The 23,533-nt window shown below is 43.3% G+C and overlaps 1 protein-coding gene across 5 annotated transcripts in view; it reads left to right on the top strand.

The window, feature by feature from the left end:
* ABCC5 (ATP binding cassette subfamily C member 5) overlaps positions 1–23,533 on the top strand; it is a 63,510-nt gene that overhangs the window by 33,069 nt on the left and 6,908 nt on the right. For 2 of the 5 annotated variants that reach the window (XM_038415588.2, XM_038415584.2), the window contains exons 10-26: positions 638–745; positions 3,677–4,027; positions 5,926–5,997; positions 6,572–6,696; positions 7,301–7,373; positions 7,862–8,065; positions 9,005–9,148; positions 11,238–11,340; positions 12,312–12,496; positions 15,798–15,944; positions 16,378–16,507; positions 17,370–17,523; positions 17,659–17,787; positions 18,455–18,641; positions 19,370–19,459; positions 22,281–22,470; positions 23,335–23,494. In XM_038415588.2, coding sequence (XP_038271516.1) covers positions 638–745; positions 3,677–4,027; positions 5,926–5,997; positions 6,572–6,696; positions 7,301–7,373; positions 7,862–8,065; positions 9,005–9,148; positions 11,238–11,340; positions 12,312–12,496; positions 15,798–15,944; positions 16,378–16,507; positions 17,370–17,523; positions 17,659–17,787; positions 18,455–18,641; positions 19,370–19,459; positions 22,281–22,470; positions 23,335–23,494 — 2,552 coding nt within the window. Of the gene's footprint in view, positions 1–637; positions 746–3,676; positions 4,028–5,925; positions 5,998–6,571; positions 6,697–7,300; positions 7,374–7,861; positions 8,066–9,004; positions 9,149–11,237; positions 11,341–12,311; positions 12,497–15,797; positions 15,945–16,377; positions 16,508–17,369; positions 17,524–17,658; positions 17,788–18,454; positions 18,642–19,369; positions 19,460–22,280; positions 22,471–23,334; positions 23,495–23,533 lie in introns of those variants that run through there. The other 3 variants (XM_043492536.1, XM_038415589.2, XM_043492537.1) reach the window with 2 other exon arrangements.

Genomic DNA, 23,533 nt, shown 5'->3' with positions numbered 1-23,533 from the left:
CTTGGCTCACAGAAGTGAGTATTTGATGGCACAAAGTAGAGGCAGGAGTTAGGCAATCTTCCTATGCACAGGTTGGCCAATGCTGTTAAGTCCTGGCCTTCCAAGAGCAGGGGCTCACGGCCAAATTTTCATCTGGGAAGATGACTCAGTATCCTCGTTTGTGGGCATGATTTGCACCTGTGTTCTCTTGGTAGAAACAGGCTTCTGCAAAAATGAGACTGGGACACTAGAAGTTTTTGCTGAAGTTGTGCAGCTGGATGTAGGAGACCAGTTTATCTTCCCTTGTGACCTAAGGTAGAATTTGAACCCAGGCCTCTAGAAGTGAGAGGCTAAAGCCATAACCTGCAGCACCCTGTAGGTCTTCTGTTTATGTCATTTCCAATGGAACTACAAACACCTGGGCTATATCTCCCTGTTTAGTCTGTTCTAAAACTCTGTGATGGGGAGGACCCTGCCTTTTCCTGTATCAGGTTAGAGTATGTTATATTTAAATGGCTCTTCTGGAATTGCAGACCTTTCCTTCTCAAGTGGAATGGTCTTGAGTTGCTGCTGTTGATGGAACTTAATCCTTGGTGGTTTGGAATTGTTAATGGATACTGCCTCCAAAAGCTTTTTGTTTTGTTTGTTCTGTGTTTAGGCTTTCACAGTGGTCACAGTCTTCAATTCCATGACGTTTGCTCTGAAAGTAACCCCTTTCTCTGTGAAGTCTTTATCTGAGGCATCCGTGTCTGTTGACAGATACAAGGTGAGTGGGCTTTTGGCCATATAATTTTATCCTTATGTGTGGAGCATCTCTTACAATACATGAATGCAGTTGACTATGCTAAGGAATCATTTTAATGCCAAGGATATTTTGGAGCAGGCTGGAGGTTGTTCTCTGGTTATATGTGCAGCTCTTATTCCCTGCGGAAAGGGCATAAAACCTCATACTTGGGGCTTAAGCCAATCGCAAACTATTAAGGGTTAAGATGACACCTTCCTGAGGAGCAGTCTGTCTCACATCTGATGACTGCAGGATTTCTTGCACCTTCCTGGTGCTAGACACTATTGGAGACAGGATACTGGACTAGTTGGGGACCACACGTCTTATCTAGTACAGCAGTTCCAATACTGTTTTTTAAGAGCAGTCTCATAGAGGAGAATTCACTGTAGCTAGAACTCAGTGGTATATTTCCTCAGTGAAACCCAGCATGTGTTACATTTGTACTTCTGCAGACTGACTTTCCAAGAACTGGGGATACATTTTTATTTGTAACCAAAAAAGGTTTGCTGTATTGGAATTCTTTTCCATTAAAAGAAAAGGAGGACTTGTGGCACCTTAGAGACTAACAAATTTATTTGAGCATAAGCTTTCGTGAGCTACAGCTCACTTCATCGGATGCAGCCTTATGCTCAAATAAATTTGTTAGTCTCTAAGGTGCCACACATACTCCTTTTCTTTTTGCGAATACAGACTAACACGGCTGCTACTCTGAAACCTGTTCCATTAAAGCATCTGAAGAGTAATCTGTGTCCAAGGTGTAAGTCTCTAGTGAGCATACAAGTCTTTGTCACTGTGATCATTTTTGAATTTTAATTTCTTGATTTTTAAATGATTTAAGGTCCTTTTGGTCACGTCTTTCTCTGCTCCTTGACCACCAGATATTGGGCCCAAGCTAGAATATCTGGACCTATGTACCTGAAGTTCAGGTGTCCTGATCTGGAATGCTGATTTTGATCCATCAGTACATTAACATAAATTTAGATGGCAGTGAAATGGGAGAATTCCTAACCTATGTGTATTAGCTTCTCTAATCTCCAGTATGAATCAGGCCAATGGTCTGTCCGATCAGCTATCCTGTAACCAACAATAGCCAGTATAGCAAGTGCTTCAGAGAAAAGTGCAAGAAAGTCCATAATGGAGAATAAAGGAATGTTTCATCCTAACCTCTGGCAGTTATTGGTGGCCCTATCGCCCTCCTGTCCCGTGATATATGTAGCCCAAAATTGCACTGTTTTTTCAGCCATATGACACCACCAACACATGTCTAATTTGCTTAGGTGGTTGTTCTAAACCTATGTTAGAGGAGGTTTTCAGCTGCAAAGCAGAGAATGTAATGGATACTAGAAATGTGTGTGGAGGGGGAACAGAACAGGAGAGAGCAGTGACTTTCACTTTCCTCACATATGAAGTACATGTAGTTGTCAGTGACAAAGCCTCAGACTCTCTACTCTTGCTTTAACTCTAATTGCCAGAAAGAAAATGCCTAACCCAAGGTGGTTGTTGCTTAGATAGATGTATATTCATGTGGCACGAAGAATTTTGGGAATAAAATGTAACATTGCAATCTGTCTAAACTAAATCTAAGGCAGCAAACTTGCAGTTCAGATTACAGAAACACTCCTCTCTCACCTCTCAATCCCTAAGAGCACACTTGTGTGTGTTCTCTCCCAGTGCAAACTCCCTGGACAAGCCAGTGATCTGTTTTATCTCTTAGATAGTTATATAGTTCTAGGCTTTTAACATCTCACTGATGTTTCCAAACTTGACTGTGTATCCCAAAGTCTGCATACAGGTAATGTTAGTTAGATGGACTTCATGTAATCGATGGCATGAAAGAAGCCTGCATCTAAGTACAATCAGACAGTGCAATCTACAGTGGAATACTTGGGAAATCCAAAGGCTCATGAGGCACCTTCTTCCTTTGATCCTAATTTTGAATCACCCTAAAATCAGACTTTTTTTAAATTCAAAAACACTGAAGGTAGTATCTGTGTGATGAGGGGAAGGAGTGAGGTCATATCACTCAAGTTCTTTGAGGCTCCTACTCTTACCTGTGCAGAGGGTAATGGGCTGGCTCTGGTGGCCGGTAATACTACAAACAGAAATGTAGCTGACTGCTTGGCTCTCTCATATGTCTGAGGCTTTCTTGCAGGTGCATGATTCAGAGGGGTGACTCACGAGTACGAGAGTGATTCTTGTTGGTAGTTTAAAATGCTCGTAATTGAAAAGCACCTGTTCAGTTCAAAATGCAGGTTGTCTAATTGAAAGCTGTTTTATCATGTGGATTTGGTAACTGAACTGTGGGAAAACCTCTACAGAATCTATAACTGTGGTCTTAAGGAGCGATGGATGTGGTGGAAAACTATACAGTGGACTTACTGTGTTAGTTGTTGCTGCTGCACACTCCCAAGACTTCACAAATGAGCTAACTTTGTCTCAGGTGACATTTTCCAGCAGAAATTATACCTCTTCTGCACGTGGGTGCAACAAGCCATCCCATCCCTTCTAGTTATGGGAAAAGTCTGTAAGGATTTGTTGTGCTAGGCATGTGAGCACCTCTCCTTCATTTTCATGCCCTCTGCTATTATGCCTTATATTTGGAAATATAAGGCAAGCAATTGCAAACATCTTTACAATCTCCCCTCCCACTCCACCCCACAGCATACATATCAGTGTCCAAAATATAATAATTCTGTGAAAGTCTTACAGAATCTAAGAGCTTCCACCTCATTCAGGAATGCTCAGGCCCCTTAACAGGCCTGGAGTTAATTTACACTAATGAGCTACTTTTTGCTCTTCAGCTTCCTCCCACTGTATAGCCTGAAGTGTTTTGCTGCATGAGTGTGCCATAGGCTTGTCCCCCAGTCTTGACCAGGTGTCTCATCTTTACACCTCTCTCACAACTTCTATCAGAGTTTGTTTCTAATGGAAGAGGTTCATATGATAAAGAAAAAACCAGCCAGTCCTCACATCGCGATAGAGGTGAAAAATGCTACCTTGGCTTGGGAGTTCTCTCACGCCAGTGTCCAGAGCTCACCAAAGCTGACCCCTAAAATGAAAAGAGACAAGAAAGTCACCAAGGGCAAGAAGGAGAAAATGAAGCTACAGCATGAGGGACCGCAAGCGGTGCTGGCTGAGCAGAAGGGCCATCTTCTAGTGGACAGTGATGACCATCCTAGCCCTGAGGAAGAAAATAAAAACATCCATCTAGTTAACTTTCGGCTTCAGAGGACTCTCTACAATATCGACCTGGAGATTGAAAAGGTGAGGAGGAAAAACTATAGCATATTCCAAGAACCCTCCTGGCCTGGCATTCCTGTAAAAAGGGCTGTCTTAATTCGTATTAAATGGAGCAGATCACTGCTGCCATCTCTCTCTAATATGCATATGTGGCCCATGACAACTATAAATACCAGTATGTAATGTCCTATCTTGATCCAAGCAGCTGTGCCACTTTTATCCACATGGATCATTGCAAACTGGTACCATTAGTTGCAGAACTCTGGGCTCTATCACCCCTGCCATGGGCTCAGTGAAGGTTTTGTTTGTTTTCAGCATGGTATCTATCATAAGCAAGTTATTAAGTATGCAGAGATCTTAACATTGCAGCAAGGGTTTTCAGCACAGAACTTATTTCTACAGCTGTTTGTAACTTTGCAGATATTCAGTTAAACTGAGGACCTTGTGCAGGTGCATTTGGAATGATTGACATTGCTCTGGTTTAGCATAGCAGAGGTGTTTCACTGAAGAATGTTTAGTCCTCAGTACTTCTGTAGAAGGATACAGAGGGACTTATAGATGTTACAAGCACCTGGAGTTCAGGTGGATAAAACTACGATAAAATGTTGAACAAAAACATCAAGCTTAATCCAGAGCATATTTAATAAAAATGTTTTTGTACGTCCGACTACCAAGTTACTTGTAGGAAAAACTCAGAAAATCTTGTGTGGTCAAACGGTGGTATATTTTAAACCCTGTGACTTAAACAATGTGACCACATAGTCTTAGGAATTTTCAGGAACCTTGAAAGAAGACTAAATTGGTGTTTGATAGTATAAAGCTACATTATTGTAAAAGCAGGAAAAACTTGTGTACAAGAGTCCAGCAGTGTTCTTATCCAGTACCAGCAGCTGACAACTTTTGTTTTTAACTGATGCTCGCTTAATTTTTTTGGTTCTTTCGTAATCAGAGTAATTCTGATAAATTCATTGGGCATTTACTGTGGTGTCAGAAGGACTTTCCCTGTTAAGTACCATTCAGCACTATTGTTAAACTGTTGACTAGGACTCATAAACTACTAGAAGCTTAGAGATTGTGATTAGAGATGGAAAAGACTTCTCAGATCCCATCCCTTCTGTCTAATTGGGAGCCAAGGCAAGATGCTCCCTACTGCCTATTTCCAAGTGTGTTATCCAGTCTGTTGTTAGAAGTTCCAAGTGATACGCTTCTAGCTCTTCCCAGAGAGGCTGTTCCTAAACCAGATCCATCTCTCAATCAGGAAGGTATCTATCTGATAGCTGTTTGGTGCAATACGTAAGGATATAATCAGGAATAATGGATATGAGAGAGATTTAGGCTATCTTCACTCTTTAGTGTTAAACCCTTAACATGTCTTGGGCTGTTACCTTTCCTCTCCTCCCCCTTAGCTGTCTCCTAGACAAACTGTGCAAAGTTAATCTTTCCTCATAAGTCAGTCCTTTCACTCCTTTGGTCATTTTGGGACGGATCCAAAGCCTATTGAAGTTAATGGAAAGACTCCCTTTGGTTCAGGTAGCACTTCAGTGCTCTGTCCAGTCAGGCAATATCTTTCTGGTATTGTGGTGCCCAGAGCTGAATTCAGCATTTAAAGTTTGGTTGCATCAGAGCTGTATGGAAAGGAATTGGTCACCTGTCTTTACACAGAGGAAAGCTTAGTGGCTCAGCGGGTTAGTGAATCTGCCTTTCACCTATCCTATTCGCTCTCAGTTTTGGTTGCTGATGGAAAGTATTCACCAATTGTTTTCTTAGGCTAGACTTGGTCAATGTCTCATTCTTTCTCCCATTTGATATACCCCATTTCCATTAGCTTTAGTGTTAAATCCCCTTTCTCTGTTTGAGATACTGCAGATAGTCTGGGGGATTGATTAACGTGTTACTATAACTTACATTTTTTTCTGTTTTAGGGAAAACTTGTTGGGATTTGTGGCAGTGTGGGGAGTGGAAAAACTTCACTTATTTCAGCTATTTTAGGACAGGTGAGAATTTATATTTTTATGGTTTTTCCCCTTTTCTCTTCTCTGCCAGCAACTGCATTTGTTTAATTGGTCTCACGCCATATGATGATTAATCTGACCTATAATTTAGATCATACACTGATCAAATAGATCACATTTAGGTTACAAACAATCTTAAAATTGCTATAATCCATTAAATGAATGCTTTCTGGACTGTGGACCAGATTTTCATAAGGGCTCTGTACCCAGCAGCTTCTTCTGCTTTCCTTGGGAATTGTTAGTGTTGAGCAGTTCTGAAGATCTAGCTACTTCATTTAGGTGCCTAGCTGGGGCCTGAGCTCTTGTGAAAATCTATCTGTGTATGCCCAGAATTTGAAATTCAAGCTTTTGAGAAGTTCAGAATAAACACACAGTATTTGTGTGGGACCTTCAAAAAAAACCAAACACATACACGCACTGGATCTTTGAGTTACATTGTATGCTGGTTCTGCTTCCTGTGGAGATTTCCAGTGGGGTCTGTCTTGTTTTATATAGGGGGATTACACCCAAACCCTTGAAATAGCATAATTTCAAGACCTTCTGTCTTGTTTTCTAGATGACCCTGCTGGAGGGTAGCATTGCAGTGAATGGAAATTTTGCCTATGTAGCCCAGCAGGCCTGGATTCTCAATGCTACGCTTAGAGACAACATCCTTTTTGGAAAGGAGTTTGATGAAGAAAGGTTTGTCAAATAGAACACTTTGCTGAGCCTGAACGCTTAGGGATTCTTGGGCCAGCATCAGGAAAGCTGATGCCGGAGAGACTTGCACCTCCTTGCCTAAGTCACCTGCACCAGAAGGGAAGTTCTGTCTGGCAGATGGTAGTTGGTGTTTCTGCACCCATCTTGTCTAGGATGGCAGCTTTAACTCTCACGAGAACACTGAGGTCTGATGGTAGCTGCTGCTGGGGTGAGGCACTGGCTTGGTACACTTTGTGGCTTCCTTAGCTATGCCCTCCTCCTATCCAGTGCAACATCTGTTCCTGCTGCACTGGTCTCTTATGTGACCCTCCCGACATGCAGACTTTCCACCCCAGGGATCTCTACTGGAGTCTGTGCGGGCATAACCTCTCAAGTGAATTTGGCTTCTCTTCACTGTGCTTCTTGTAGTGCTTCTGAAATTGGTCCCAAAGTTCTATCTGCAGTTTACTGATGAGGCGGATCAGTAGTTAATTGCTCAAAGCTAGAAGATTGTCTGGTGTTTCTGTGGAAATAAAAATAATGCTCCATTAGCAGGGTACCCTCATAAGTGCTAGTGCTCACTGCTTGTCTTATCCATATTCTTTAGGTACAACACTGTGCTGAATGGCTGCTGTCTGAGACCTGACCTAGCCATCCTACCTAATGGGGACCTGACGGAGGTAAAAATCCTGGCTGTGATAACACAGAGAGTGGGATGGGTGGACTGAAGTGTTAGCCTGACATGCTGTGGTGGGGTAGGAAGTGCATCAGTCTGGTGTGCTTATAAACTGATGGGAAAAATCCTCTTCTTGTAGATCCTGGACTGTATGGAGACTGATTACTCCTGGCTTTTTAACTCCGTAATGTGGGAATTTTTCATTGCACTGGGAATTAGTTTCCTTAGAGAGACATTTTAAAACTTAGATTAAAAATAATTAATAAAAAACGTAGTATCCGCTGGCTATTTAATAAGAATGTTTCAAGCATGTTAGTATTAGGGGTATTCGCTATAAGTTTCCTTTTACAATAAATAAGTCACCTAAATTTTAATGTGGCCCATTCTAATTCTCGCTGTTACTCCATTAACTGTGTTAGTTACACCAGGGATCTCAGGCCTTGTGTTAAGTGTTGCAAAAAGAAACCGAATAACTTTGCATATATTATACAGATTGGTGAACGAGGGGCTAATCTGAGTGGAGGCCAACGTCAGAGGATCAGTCTTGCCCGAGCCCTGTACAGTGATAAGAGTATTTACATCCTTGATGATCCTCTTAGTGCCTTAGATGCACATGTAGGAAACCATATTTTTAACAGTGCAATAAGGAAGCATCTGAAGTCAAAAACTGTCCTGTTCATCACCCATCAGCTTCAGGTACAGTATCCCGTACACTTCCTTTCTTGGATCTTTTCTAAGTGTTCAGATAGATGCTTTTTGGTTAGTCACTTTTGCCTCTTACTGTAGATTCCCATGCTCTGGTCTGTTACAACATGACACCGTCTCCCTCAGACTGTATAGTTTAAGGGCTTGTCTACACTGGCACTTAACAGCGATGCAACTTTCTTGCTCAGGGGTGTGAAAAAATACCCGCCTGAGCGCAGCAAATTTCAGCGCTGTAAAGTGCCAGTGTAGATGGTGCACCTCTGGGAGCTGCTCCCCTCGTGGAGGTGGTTTTTTTTTCTCCCAGCGCTGCGCCACGACTACACAAGCCATGTTAAAGCGCTGCCAGTGAAGATGTGCCCTAAGTTTTATTCATTTGTGTGCTGTATACAGAGCATTGGCAGTGATGTAAATAGCCTATGCCAGGGCTGTCTGGTAGGTGGCTAACAGGAGCTGGGAATGCTTGGCTGAATATGGGTCAGGTATGACCTGGTCAAAAGCAGTTTTTCTACTAACCTGAATACTGAAGTGCATAAAGCCTGTTTATCATTTTAGAATACGTGGGATTTGATGTCATTGAATCCAGCCTAGTGCTGTAAATAAATGTACTCTGAGACTGGGGTCTTGTCACCTGTTCTTCTGAGAAAACTCATTGTAACTGGTATGTCATAATTTTTAGTGTTCAAAGCCACCTGAATGCATCTCCCCAACATTCTGCAGAAAGTCTCTGTTAAATCACGCAAGCTGTGTTTTATATGTACTGTAGAAGTAATCACATGCTCTAATCAGTACAGGGTTCTTAACCAATCAGGGGTGCACTGAGGAGGAGTACTGACTTTCAAGTCCGGAAGGCTATTTACTGAGAAAATTCATGTGTGTTTTTTCTGACAATCTGAGATAATGAAGCCATGTTCTCACTCTCATTGTCTCCAGTATCTTGTTGACTGTGATGAAGTAATCGTTATGAAAGAGGGCTGTATCACCGAAAGAGGAAGCCATGAGGGACTGATGAACTTAAATGGCGACTATGCAGTGATTTTTAATAGCCTGCAGCTGGGAGAGGCACCGCACATTGAGGTACTCCACTACATTTTTTAAAATATTATGACAGATGCCTGTACTTAAAATTCAGATGAACCAAGTTCTTAGTCACTTGAAAGAAGTCTGGAAAATGATTGGGTATGATGATTTGGCAGTTTGAATCTCCTGCAGGCTGTTTTCTGTTGGATTGACACTTTGTAATAATAAGTATCATGGTCCCTGTTTCAGAGATGACCTCTCTTATGCAGTACTGCCCCTGAACTAGTTTATCTAATATGGAGGAAAGGTATTGGTTTACGCTGTCGTGCTCACAGGAGGATGCATATCCCCTTCAATATGCATCTCATTTTTAGATGGTATCTTCCCAAGTTAGCTCAGCTCAATCCAGCTCTTGGTTTTATATTTCTTCCTGGCTTTTTACCCATTTTTCTAACATGAGATGACTGAGACACAACAGAAGTAACATTACTTGTCCAAAAGTCCTACTCAGCAAAAGGCTGGAATTTAACTCCAGACATGTCGTCGTCTTCTGATTGAACGGGCCAAAAAGAAAATGCTACTGGGGCCTGCTGAGGAGAAATTGCCATAAATGCAACTGGGATTTGTGTGCCGCACTTCAGTCAGCTGGTCACCCTTTAATGTAATTACAGAAATGGCTTCAAGCAGGAACTATTCAGTGGGAGATTGAGTTTGTCTCTACAGTGTTAAAAGTTTCAGCCATTTCACTTTCTCATCCTCTTCCCACAGTATTTTCCTCAACAGCCATGCCTGGGAGGTAGCAGTGTTCTTGCTTTTTATTGGAGAGAGTTTTCAGAATTTTGTTCCGAATGTTTAACAGAAATCAGTGCCCTTATCTTAATTGAATTAGATTAGGAAAATAACCTGGTGTGTTTATCAAGAGATAAGAGGCCGATCGCTTCATGGATTGAATACATGCCTCTTACAGACATCAGACCCAAGACATGCTGGTGAGATGGAATTGTGATGTGGTTGGAGATGGGTTTAGTGATAGGAGGTGCTTGATTGGATTTTCTTCTTGGCAGTGCTGATGGAAGAGGCAGAGGAATGAATGTAATCAGTTACCTCGCATGGCCTTTCTCAGTGCTGTGACGAGTGTGGTGCTGTCATTTTTAAATTAAAGCAATCATGGTTAATATGAGATTCTCCAACCTGCTTACTGGGCTGGCCTCCATTTCCTCTCCATAAGCATGAGTGCATGGAATGGGCAGTGGATTTATAGTCCGTATGGAATTGGAAGAAAGGGCTCAATGGAGATAGATATTCTCTCTGGTTTGACAAGTGAGAATGATCTTTTTTTAGCATAAAGCCTGGGAAGATGGTCCTGAAGACGTATAAGGGTTTCAGTGGAGTTAGCCTGAAAATTGAAATATACATTCTGGGAACAGAATGAACTTCCTTATTGGGAGAATGACCCAGGTTTAGAACAGTAACTCTGTGTATGCTTCTCATAGGTTGTGCATTCAATGTCTGGGGATGTAAGGCTCTCACTTTGCTCTGTAGTGACTGCTTAGGCTGTCTTGGGAGCAACACTGTATCTGGAAGAGACTATCGGCTCCTATGTACCTTCTTGAAGGGAGCTTGGGGAGCTTTCTGAGAAAGATGTCTTGATTAGACTGTAGACTCTCTTTGAAAACAGGGATTATATCCTCCCATGTGCATGGGCAGCACCTAGCACAGTGGGACCCTCATCCTGATTGGGGGGGCCTTTAGACATTACCACAGTACAAACAGATAACAGAACAGGACAATAGGAGGGGAGAACTTATTCTGTCTATGGTTGACAGTCAGTCTTAGTAAAATCATCTATAAAGGTGATGGACAAGCATTCTTTCCAGTGAGTGTCCTGTCTGGGTATGTACATTAAGCTACTGGAACTCAATATCTGTCTGAAAAAATAGATGACTCTAGTACTGTGGTTCTCAACCCGCAGTCCAATCAGGACACAGCTGCTGCCCATGTGACATCCTCAGGGCCATATAGGTAGTATATGTACTGTGTGGATGCACCCTACTTAACCCAGAGAGAGCTGCAGACACAGCCCACAGTGGTAAATAGGTTGAGAACAACTGCTTTAGTATGTTTCAGTGTAGCTTGTTTTTTACAGATTAATGTAAAGAAGAGCACAAGCAGTTCGTTAAAAAAAAAACAGGATAAAAGCACCAAAGCAGGGTCTTTGAAGAAGGAGAAAGTGGTGAAGAAGGAGGAAGGTAACTGTAGAATCAAATTTCTGACTTTTATCGTAGCATACATTGGTGACCCTGAAATGTTCACTTTTTGAAGCTCAAAAGTTCTGAAAGCTGCCCTACATCTTGGTCACTTGTCTTGCCGATAGCACATAGTACACGTGCATTGGGCGACCATTGATCATCCATTAGAAATACGAGATGGTCTGTTCAGCACTATTCCAGTTTAAATAAGTTGGCAGAGTCAGCTGTAATCAGCATGTGACATGTTGCTGGCTTTAGCTATCAGCATCCCTCCTCCCACACTTCTCTTCCCTGCTGTTGCAAGAGGGGCATTTGTGTTTACCTACTGGCATGCTGAATTCTGGGGAGGAAGCAGCATCTGGGTATAAAGAATGGAAAGGTCTGGTCTTCCCCATCAGCGTCTTTTTTGTTAACAATAAACCGGTGAGGATCAAAAGATGCTGATTTTTGGCATCAGTCTCATGTTGTTTGAGCCCTCACATACTCTCCAGGCTGTTCATGACTCTGCCATTGAAATGTCTTCTGTGGCTTTCTTCTATTGCTTGAATCTTTGAGTTCTGTGTGCAAAGTAACAACTAGGCTCTCAGAAATACTCTGTACAGCAGTGGTACCCAAACTTTTTCTGTTGTGCCCCTCTTACCCATAATGGAATCTGTCCACGACCCTCTGGAAGCTGAGGCTGGGAGCTGAGGCTGAGTCCATGACCGGAAGCGGAGCTGTGGCTGTGGGGGCAGGGCTGGAGCGGAGCCGCAGCCGGGGGCTGGGGCAGAGCTGGGGGCAGAGTGGAACATTCCTTTGCACCCCCTAGAAGGGCACACCCCAGAGTTTGGGGACCACTGCTGTACAGTGAGTGTTCCTCCTATGGGGCTATGGTGATACAACCCCCTTATATGTGAAGTAATCAACTTTTTAAAGTTTTATGAAGCAACTCTTCTCCCCTCACCTTTTTTTTGCCCCATTGTATTTCCTAGGCCAGTTGATGCAGTTGGAAGAGAAGGGCAAAGGCTCAGTCCCCTGGTCTGTTTATGGCACCTATATCCAGGCAGCTGGAGGCCCCGTTGCATTCCTGATCATCATGGCACTCTTTGTGCTGAATGTGGGCAGCATGGCGTTCAGCAACTGGTGGCTGAGTTACTGGATCAAGCAAGGCAGCGGGGTAAGAGAAATTGGAACTTCTAACTCTCTCTAATAGGCGGGGGGGGGGGATTGTCTTCATAGGATTGCTTAGGGTAGTCTAGGACAAACCTAACTCTACTTCATAAAGGAAGATAGTTAGTAGGGCTCTTCGGGAGATGATCTCATCAGAAAGAAACTAATCCCCGAGCCTGACAGAAATCTACGGGGGGAAAAGAAATAGTCAGCAGCTCATGCAGTCTGTTGTTGGCCCCTTCTTCCTCAGCTCTGTCAGTGTAAGGAATGGGAGCAGAGCAGTGCAGTGGGGGGTGGCTACTTTACAGTATTCAAGCAACAAGTGCGATAGCTAATTTTGTCCATCACTTTGCTGTTACTGTGACCTGGACATCTGGTGGGATAACACTTTTATATTGTCAAAGGAGGTGACTGTTAAGTAAAATGAGTATTGGGAATAGTTTGGGAGATGGGGATGACAACCTAGGATGGTGCAGCATTTTCCCCACTGGCGGGGCTTAGGTTGAGTATGGATACACTTAAAGATCTGAAGGCCATTTATGACAAGAGAAGAACCTTACTGAGTGAAATAACCGTGTGTGTGTGTGTGTGTGTGTGTGTGTGTGTGTGTGTGTGTGTGTGTGTGTGTGTGTGTGGTGTTAGTTAGTTAGCAAAAAGCCCGGTTAGTGAAACTTGACTGGCATTTAAAGAGGTGGTGGAGAGGCAGCTTGTGTGAATTATGTAAAATTCATCCCTGATATAGTGGGAATCTTCAGTGGAGTTCCAGCCTGGATGTCCAAACCAGTGGGAATAAATGACCAGTTGTTCTAAACTAGCTGCAAGAAAAAAAAATCCCTGCACTTTTCTTTTTTTAATAAGAAGCAACTGAGGGAAGGTAAAGGATGTATTCACATGACCAGGCACAATGGAGCACAACGAGCTAGGGTTGTTAAAGTAAACAATGAGGTGCTTAACTACGATGGAGGACAGGAAAATGAGACGATCAGAAATAAACAGGAAAAAGTCTAAGACAATTAAATGAATAATAATATTAACAATAATTCTGGGGGGAAAAATGACTGGCTAAATAATACTAATAGCTAATTACGTTAAATTGGACAATTTACTGCCTTCTATTTTAAAATTAGCCATTTTCACATACCAAAAGGACCCCGAAACAACAACACCACGCACACTCCCGACTTAAAACAAAATAAGCAACCGACCAAAACTGAAGTACACCTTTATTCCCTAGCTGATAGAGCCCATATTTCCATTCCATCAAACCGAAAGCCAATCAAATACATACACTCTGAAAATTCAAAACATATGTAAAGCTGTTTTGTTGGGGGAGGGGATCACTCTTCGTGTTACTGTTGTTCACCTCCATGAACCAAAGTCTTTGTTCAAGTAACAAAAGCAGTTTGGCTTTTAACTAAATGAACTGGCAATTAACACAAAAAAAGCACAAAATAAATAAAGCACTGCCAAATGGAGGTCGGGGGTGGGGACGGGACAACTGTGTGTGCGTATGTGAGAGGGCATGTGTTGCGTGCTGTCCCTTTAACCTGAGCACTTAGGAGCCTGAGCACTTGTTCAGTATAGCAACAGCTGCAGCTCCCACTCCTGAGCCAGAGCCACCAGCACAGATAGGTTCCCAGTCCCCCCTCTCCAGCTCAGCAGAGACCCATGAGCATGACCACCTTGGGCATGGCAGTGGGTGAACTCCCCAAGCGCCCCACCAGTCATGGATCAGGTTCCCAAAGAAGGGGCGACTGTCAGAGTGGGAGCTGCGTGCCCAGCTCTGGGGAGGGGTGCCTGAGGCAAATTTTGGGTTGCCTATGACCCCCACAAGCTCCCCCCACCCTCCCCGCAGCACTGCCCCTTATACAGTGACAGGAATGCTTTGCTACTAAGGGACAATAACTTTGTATTTGAGGAGAGTATTAACAGCCCGCTCCTGATGCATGTGCCTGTGTAGTAATGACTAAAAATAGGAGCCTGAAATTATTGAGCAAGTATCTGGCAAAGACGAAGGTCAGTAAAACATCAAATACCATATGTGAACAAGACAAGATTAGGGATCATATAGTAAAATCATTAACCATTATTTTTAGGGCGTCTTTGATACTGCAGAAATACCCAGGAGCTGGAAAACAGCAACTGTTGTCCCAATGTGATTAGTTTGCAAAATGAAACATGGGTCTAAAGTAAAATCCATGGTGGTTGGGGGGTTTATATGTGTAACAAGAGTAGTCAGCATTATAACAGTTAATACAAACAAGGAGTTTTGGAGGAATAAAAACCTCATGCTTCAGGGTGTAAGATAGTCCCTTAACTACTAGGGATTGGGGTGAGTCCTTCAAGGGGTGAGTGTGGGGCATAGATTATTCCACATTTCCCTACTGTAGGGTTCTTGCTCCTTTTTGGGAAGAATCTGTTTGCTGTTCAGTGTTGAAGACAGGATACTGGACTATATGAACTAAGTATCTCTGGACTTTTCAGAAAGTTCCTAGACAAAATTTCACATGAAACCTTAAATACCCCAAATACAGCAAGAGAGATTACTTCAGGAGACTAAAGAACTAATGCAGAAGAGGGTTGGAATTAGTGTGTGTATTTCATGGACGTTTGAAGAGTGGTCTTTATTTTAATCAGTATGCTCTAATATTGTATTAATGACTGAGATAAGGCTAGAACATGTAAAGTCGCTTCATTTACTGACGATAATAAAATGGGGGGATGGAGCTACAAATTGAAATGCCATGTGTCTAAACATACACTGTTGGGTAGAAATAACACCCAAGAAACTTGTAGTTAAATGCCACTGAATTAGTTAAGAGTAGAGAGAAAGTTCTGGGTGTATTGATAGACCCAATTTATAGATTAAATATTCAGTCCAGAGTGCAGCTGCAGAAAAGATTAAAGGGACATTGGCTTAAATCAAGAGGGGTGGATCATCTTGTGTTCATACAGTGCCTTGCATAAAGGAGCACTGATCCTGACTGGGGCACAGCTGGAATGGGTTTGTAGCTGAGTACATAGGCAGATGGTGGCTATGTAACTGAGTCAGTTAAAAAGATCTTGGCTTTCTACTCAAGCTTCCCTTTTAGGGTAGGTGTGAGAGAATTTGGATTTCTCTGCCACTCCAGATTGGCCAGGTTCTTTTTTCCATGGAAATTTTTTTTAAAAAAGAAGCTTATTTAAAAAAAAAAAAGTTTTAATATACGTAAAAAAGAGAGAGTCATCAAATTGCCCCAGGCACAGTGAGCCTCTGGCCTGCTCTTGTCTTCTACAACCATGTAACTGGGATCTTGGATTTCACACAGAACACCACCGTGATGTTGGGAAATGAAACTGTTGTGAGCAACAGTATGAAAGATAACCCTCACATGCGCTACTATGCCGGCATCTATGCGCTCTCTATGGGAGTCATGTTGATTGTGAAAGCTGTTCGTGGGGTTGTCTTTGTCAAGGTACGCACTAAGGCCAATTGTGTTTTCCTCCCTCTCTCTTTCTGCATGGCTGGGGCCTCTGGCATTCTGATTCTCTCCTCTTGATATTATTATGAGGAGGCTGCCTTCAGCTCCCAAGAAAGACTTCCTGAATTTGGGCCAGCCCAAGCATGAGTTGGGTTGACTGCAACCTTCCATCACCTGGGGCTACTACCTTCTTCACTGTTAAAACCTCTTTTGGATTATTATCTTCCTTCCACCGCATAGCAGCACAGACTCTGTAGCTGCCTTCAAGACTGCAAGAGCAGAGATTTGCTTTTGGGTCGTGGCTGATGCGAGGTTCGGCCCCTTGGTCACAGTAAGCCAGTTCAGTTGTTTGGCGGTGGGCGTGATGTGAATGACAGCATAGCCAGACATCGCTACACAACCCCAGTAACCTTTGCTGTGTTACCAGGGAACACTTAGAGCTTCCTCCAGGCTCCATGATGAGCTCTTCCGACGAATTCTTCGCAGCCCCATGAAGTTCTTTGACACTACACCCGCTGGGCGGATTCTCAACAGGTTCTCCAAAGATATGGATGAAGGTGTGTCCCTCTCTGTCTGCTGTAACACAGCACAGTCTGCATTCAGACCTTCCAGTTAACTCACTTGTGCATGCCAGTCACTGGCTGCAGAGATGAAGATAACCTAAAAGTGTGTCTGTAGACATTACAAGCCTTTGGTGCACGTGGCATATTTGAAATAGACAAATCAGTAAATGGGCCATGCCAGGGTTAGGCTATAGGCTGTCTCCTATGAATTGAAAGCCCCAAATCAGACCAGCCCAAAAAGAAATATAGCAAACCAATTTCATATCTAAATCCAATACATATGGACTCCCACCAGTCAGTGCTGGGGTACTGCTGGTAACTAGCCCACAGGATTACTAGGATAAAATTGATTTTTATTGCATGGTTTTTTGGGTATGTGTTCATCCCCAAAATAAAACTAATATTCATTTCTCTGTGCACTAGAAGCTCTTAAATTGTTTTGGAAGGAAGGAGGCTGGCAGGATTTGAAGGCTCAGCCATGCCCTATGTAGTAAGGTTGGTCCTGGGAACTCCAGTCCAGTCCTGATGCTCGTGGTTGCTACCATACCTGCCACCTTATTGTTCTCATCCAAACCACCTTGATGCCTTTTTTTTATGGCAAGTTAAGAGCAAAGAGTTTAATGGCCAGAGCTGCAGCAGTGACCTTACTGGTGGGGTGGGAACGGGAGGAGCAATTACAAAGGTCACCAGCATTGTGGAAGACAAAAACACTCATTAAAGAGCAAGGCTTTATACCTAAATAAGTCTTGGAAACCAGTATCCCTGGACGTTGTAGAAGCTGGACTGAATTGCTTTATTTAGGTTATTTGGCTCCCTGTTTCCAAGACCTCCCTCTTTCTCTCTCCATCTTTTCCAGTTGATGTCCGTTTGCCATTTCAAGCTGAAATGTTCATTCAGAATGTCATCCTGGTGTTCTTCTGTGCCGGGGTGATCGCTGGGGTCTTCCCATGGTTTCTGGTGGCAGTGGGGCCCCTCACCGTCCTCTTCACAATCCTGCATATTGTGTCTAGGTAAGCTCACCAGTCGCTTTAATGGGTCAGAGCCTCTCTTTCTTAAATTAATTGGGCAATGTATTCTTCAGGCTGGTATAGTGCAGGATGGATGGTTGTGTGCATCCATCAGAGTTGCTCCTTCCTCTCTTCCAGAGTCTTTATTCGTGAGCTGAAGCGCCAGGACAACATCACGCAGTCTCCGTTTCTGTCTCATATTACATCTAGTATACAGGGTCTCTCCACAATCCACGCCTACAACAAAAGGCAGGAATTCCTGCACAGGTCAGTACAGCACTCAGCCTGGAGTTCGTTAGCATGGGATAGGACTTGCATGAACTACTGTTTCAGGATCTGAAAAACTGGCAGCTGATCTTGTGAGCCCTTCAAAACTATCTTCCATTAATTGCATTTCCTTGGCTACACAGAGCTGGAACTACAAATCCGATGCTAATATCTGTTTTAATCATCTAGTCTCATTAAATCCTATCAATGTGCTGTAATATCTCTTGAAATAGTACTTGTACACTCAGTGTTCTGTGGCACTGTAGCTTTCATGGGATTAGTAGCTTGTAGCTATTGGGCTTCTCCTGGAAGATGCTGCTCAATTTATGTGGGGAAAGGAGTTGCTATAATGTTAGTGAATGCTGAGGCATCCCTTGTGGTTTGCTATTGTTTATGTTGGCTTGTTCTTGGCTTGAGAACCACAAAGATCAGCAGATCTCTTACGTGATTTAGGGGCCAGAGAATAAAAGGTGTGTATTTGCGAATTCCCTACCCCTGGGTCTGGTTCAGAGTGCGTTCTGCATGATAGGCAACAACCAGGATTAGTCCATCCAGATGAGTTCTGATATTAGTCTCGTGCAGCAGTATTAGAAGTGTCATCATTAAATACAAAGCTTCAAAATGGTGCAACTGCCCCTCTAGAAATCTCTCCCTTACCTGCTTCCAGGTACCAAGAGCTGCTGGATGACAATCAAGCACCATTTTACTTGTTCAGCTGTGCAATGCGCTGGCTGGCCATACGACTAGATGTTATCAGCATCGCCCTCATCACAACCACCGGCCTGATGATTGTCTTAATGCATGGCCAGATTCCTCCTGCATACTCTGGGCTCGCCATCTCTTACGCTGTGCAGGTGAGGTGCTGTCCACATCTGTATTCTAGAATCTGTCTTAATCTCTAACCATGGTGCATCTTGGTGTAGGTAGCCATAATTTTTTGCTTAATGCAGTGTTGTGGGAGAGGGCAGAGAGACTGATGCTTCTGTTGATAATGGAGCAATAGTGATCAAGGATTAGGGCCTTTCCAAGGGATTAGGGACAGGCTAGGAGGTGTCATGCTTGAGACTGTTGCTATTGGTGGCTGAATTTCTCTCTCTTAATTTTCGAGTGGAAGCTGTTTTGGGCACTTGATAGAATATTTGCACCTTTTTCTTTCCTGGATATTTCTAGAGAATTAACACGCACGTTAGCCAATCTGATGGCTTGATGAGGCGTGTTACTGTGATCTTTAGTTTATGCTAGTAGTGCTTAGAATACATACAGGTTAGTTCCATTGTTGGGCTTTTTATGCCCCCTTTTTGTAATAAGATGAAATTACAAAATGAAGAGCTTAATATTATGCAATGTTGTAGCCATGTTAGAGCCAGGATATTAGAGAGAGATGGTAGGTGAGGTAATAAAGAATTACTAATGGGAATTGTAAGCCTTCTAAAATTAACTATTAAGCTACCACAAGTGAGGTTATTTTGCATCAAGGCATCCAAGTTCTGTGGGGAAAAGCTCTTAGATATGTTAAGAATGAACAAATCCAGTAGAATTCTGTGAAATGAATGGTTCAGTTCCTGTCTCTTCCCCCTCCCAGTTAACAGGGTTATTCCAGTTTACAGTCAGACTGGCCTCAGAAACAGAGGCTCGCTTCACCTCAGTGGAGAGGATTGATCACTACATTAAGGTAAGGCATCAGTTCACCTTCTCACTCTCTTGTGCAATTCTTTGTTGCTGTTCATGCTCTTGACATGAGCTGAAGGAGGGCTGGCCTGTATCTGCATTGGAACCTGCTTTAGAATAGGAAATAAGGCCCTGCTCCTGCAAACATGCATGTGCTTAAAATTGACTTCAATGGGGCTAGTGGTGCACTTAGTTAAACACATGCTTAGTGTTTTCAGGACTGGGGCCTAAGAATTCATTTGCTTGGTAAATAAACTTACAGGGCTTCTGCCTGGTTGCAGTGAAGCCTAATTACACTCTGAATGTTTGCAAGGGGTCCTGCAGCAAGAAGGAAGGAAATGTGGGGGTGAGAAGGGCTCACTGTAGGAAATCCATCCAATATTTTAGGGCAGCTGCATAATACCACTCTCTGGCATGTTTGAGTCACTTCAGGATCTGAAAGGTTTATTTTATTAGTGGCTCTTTTAAGACTTAACTCTACTTGCTCGGCGTTTAAAGTCACTTTGTCCCCATTGAGTCACTCTTGTTTTCCACACAGCTGTCTGCTGTAAAATATATTTTGAAAATTCTGGAATCCTTCCAGAATTGAAGTTGGCAGCTGAGAACCTTAAGACAGCTGAGAGGGGAAGATGGATGGGGATGAGTCAGGACAGCCGCTAAACAACATGCTGTCCTTGTACAGATGTGCAACTTGCCGTGCTAAATGTATAGCAAGTTACTGTTGCTCAAGGTAGCAGTAAATCCTGCTCCACACCTTTTTCTACGCTACAGTGGGCTCTCTGTGTTAGTACTGTGGGAAGAGAGGGGGCCCGGAGAAGCTTGTACAGTGGGTCTGATATGCAGTGGGTTTGCAGACTAGCCTCTTCTTCAGGTCCACAGACACAGGAATTGCAGAGTGCAGCTCCCCTTGTGCCGTTTGAGGAGTTGGTCAGCAATCTCAGACAATCGCCATAGAAGTGTATCCCTCTGGAAACTCTAGGCCTTTAAGCAGTTCATATTTGGGATAGTTTATCCTGTTCTACTCTAGAGACTATATGTGCAAGGGAAAGAAACATTAGTTTAATTTTGTAGCTACACAAAGAAACAAAGGAAACTAGCAATCTTGTGCAGCCAGCCAAGGTGAAGCTTTCTACCTGCGGAAGCTGAGGGAACCATCCCAGGCATTTCTGTACCTTCCCACCCCTGTGAATGGCCCAGTGTAGCTCTCTTTGAGTGGTGCTGTGTTTGTCATGGCCATGTCTTCAGGGACAAAACCCAGGCCTTTCATAGGGTTTTGTAAAGTCACTGTCTGTGTCACCCTGGACGGCTTGCTATTGAGCAAGACAACTCTGATTTCCTACCCTGTTGGCCGTCTAAATGGTCATTGTATCATGAGCTTATTTAAAACTGGTTTGATTGCAATATAAAGCATATTTGACTTTTGTTGTCATTTCCCATCACAGTTTTTGCTGTGTGCCAGCCGTGAATTTCTGTATCTTTGACCGTAGCAAATGAAGAGCCTCAGTTCTCCGTCTTGGGGATGGCATGGGTGTCTGTGTGCTAGAAAATAAGCTGCCAGCAGCTTCTGTGCCCCATGAAGCCCTGGGCTTGGCATCTTTTCAGTGTGGCTGTTGAGATTTCTTTTACTAGAACCTAGTTCAAGGAACTACAGTACTACGGTCATTGAGCAGCACCCCTTTTGAACACTAGTAGATCTACTGTGTCCACTAGCCAAATCTCTGCTTTCTAGCAAGAAGATGCTCTTGGAAGAAATTGGGGAAAGTGGCAATTACTCACATTCTGAAACATGCCAAAGAGAAATGTGCCATCACATGGATTGCATCTGATTCTCAATTTTTGTTTTCTATGGAATGTGATTATAACTACTTAGCGAGGGCTCTGACGGGGTGCCAAATGTAGCAACAAAAGGAAAGGGCAAGGAGCCAACCCGGTAGGTTGGCAGATGAAGTTTGAGGGGTGTCACTCGTTGAATTTCATGTTTTATCCACCTTGTAAATGCAGATCACGCTTGACCCATGTGCAAAACTAATACGTGACCCTGGCACAGCAAATGTGGGTGAATCAGCATTTCTATGGCACTTTGTAGCATTGCAGTAAAATTGTGATTTGAAGATAGTTGCTGTGTCCCACTGCCATAAAATCTCCCTGCAGGCTCCCAAGAACTTCATGGTTTCTGTCTATAAACAGTATCTAGCTCTTAGCATTTTCCATCCGCACTTTTTACAAAAATAAAGCTTGAATTAAGAATAAATTGTCCCATTTTACAGATGGGGAAACTGAGGCAAGAGGAGGGGGAAGTGACTTGCCCAAGGTAACCCAGCAAACCAATAGCAGAACCAGAAGCTGGGAATGGGTGATAGGGATTGGGTCACCTGATGATTACCTGTTCTGTTCATTCCCTCTGAAGCATCTGGCATTGGCCACTGTCGGAAGACAGGATACTGGACTAGATGGACCTTTGGCCTGACCCAATGTGGCCATTCTTACGTTCTAACCAGAAATTGAACTCATGTCTCTTGACTCCTAATCTGGTGCCTTTGCCACTAGGCAACATTGCCTTCCTTAAATACTCATTAAGGTGGCATTTAAAGCAGCATGTGGGGCTGATCCTGTAGTGGGGAAATGCAGAGCACCATTCAAAGGACCTGGGATCAATTTTGGGGGCACAGCTTCCCTCCACAGCTTAGCAGTGAGAAAAGAAGGGGAAAAAAATCTACAATACAAAGAAACCAACTCCTGTAAAGAACTACAGTAATCGATTTGCCATGTTGATGCATTTTGCTGACTGGAAATTAGACTTTTCGGTCTTGTTTTTGTTTTTAAAGACCCTTTCTCTGGAGGCTCCAGCTCGGATAAAGAATAAAACTCCCCCACTGGACTGGCCCCAAGAAGGCGAAGTTGTCTTTGAAAATGCAGAGATGCGGTACCGAGAGAATCTCCCACTGGTGCTTAAGAAAGTGTCCTTTACCATTAAACCCAAGGAAAAGATTGGCATCGTGGGGCGGACAGGGTCAGGTGAGAAGGAGCTTTGGGTAGAGTTAAATAACTTTGCTGGCAGGCTTGAGGATATAACTGGTTAGCTCTTATTGATGAGAGAGCCTCTGCACCACTGTGAAGATGCTTCCTTCAGGATCTGAGCTGAAGGCATTTGAATGGGATGCAAGATGTCCAGCTGGACAAGAACGGTTTACTTACCTTATGTAACTGGTTCTTCAGAATTGTTTTTGCAGATCCTACTCAAGGTGTGCCATGTGCCTTCTGTGTGGATCCCACTTGCACACCTTGAGTGGGATCCACACAGACGAAGACTCTAACAAAAAAATAATCCCTCTTGAAGAGGGAAAACCTAGCTACGCTCCGGCCAACACAGTACTAATTAACCCCTCTTCTGTCATCTATGGCTGTTGCCCAGTTTCGAGTAGCAACTATGTTTGTCTACTCAGCCAACATATAGCTATCCAACCTTTCTTTTAATGGCCAAATTCTTCCCCTAAAATATGTATGTTTGTGGTTTTGCTGGGAGTTGTTTGCATAGATGTGGCAGCCACATTTGACCCTAAATCTTCTTGAGAGGGCTGTAATGTGAAAGATGCCGTTTGTTTAAAACGGCAGTTGAGTAGGAAGATATCAAATTAATAGCTAAGTTTCAGTATTCTTGTTTCTAAATGGGTAATTGGTGTTTAGGATTTTTAAAGATGATGAAGCACAGCCTGGATTAGACCCACCCAGAACTGTTTGGAGGCCATTTTGTATCAATATTTTGAAACACTTCTATTCTTTTAAACTGTCTCTGTCCCTACAATACCAGCTATATGGAGCTGCTGCTCCCAAAAACCACTGGCTGACTTTCCTCCCCTCCCCCCCCCCCCATCCATGCAGGGAAGTCCTCACTTGGAATGGCACTCTTTCGTCTCGTTGAACTGTCTGGAGGCTGCATTAAAATCGATGGAGTGAAAATCAATGACATTGGTTTAGCAGATCTCCGCAGCAAACTCTCAATAATCCCTCAGGAGCCGGTGTTGTTCAGTGGAACTGTGAGGTTAGTAAAACCATAGACAATGGAGATCGAAAAGTGCCA

This window comes from Dermochelys coriacea, chromosome 9 (assembly GCF_009764565.3).
Source record: "Dermochelys coriacea isolate rDerCor1 chromosome 9, rDerCor1.pri.v4, whole genome shotgun sequence".
NCBI lineage: Eukaryota > Metazoa > Chordata > Testudines > Dermochelyidae > Dermochelys > Dermochelys coriacea.
This window is presented reverse-complemented; position numbering and strand designations above follow the sequence as displayed.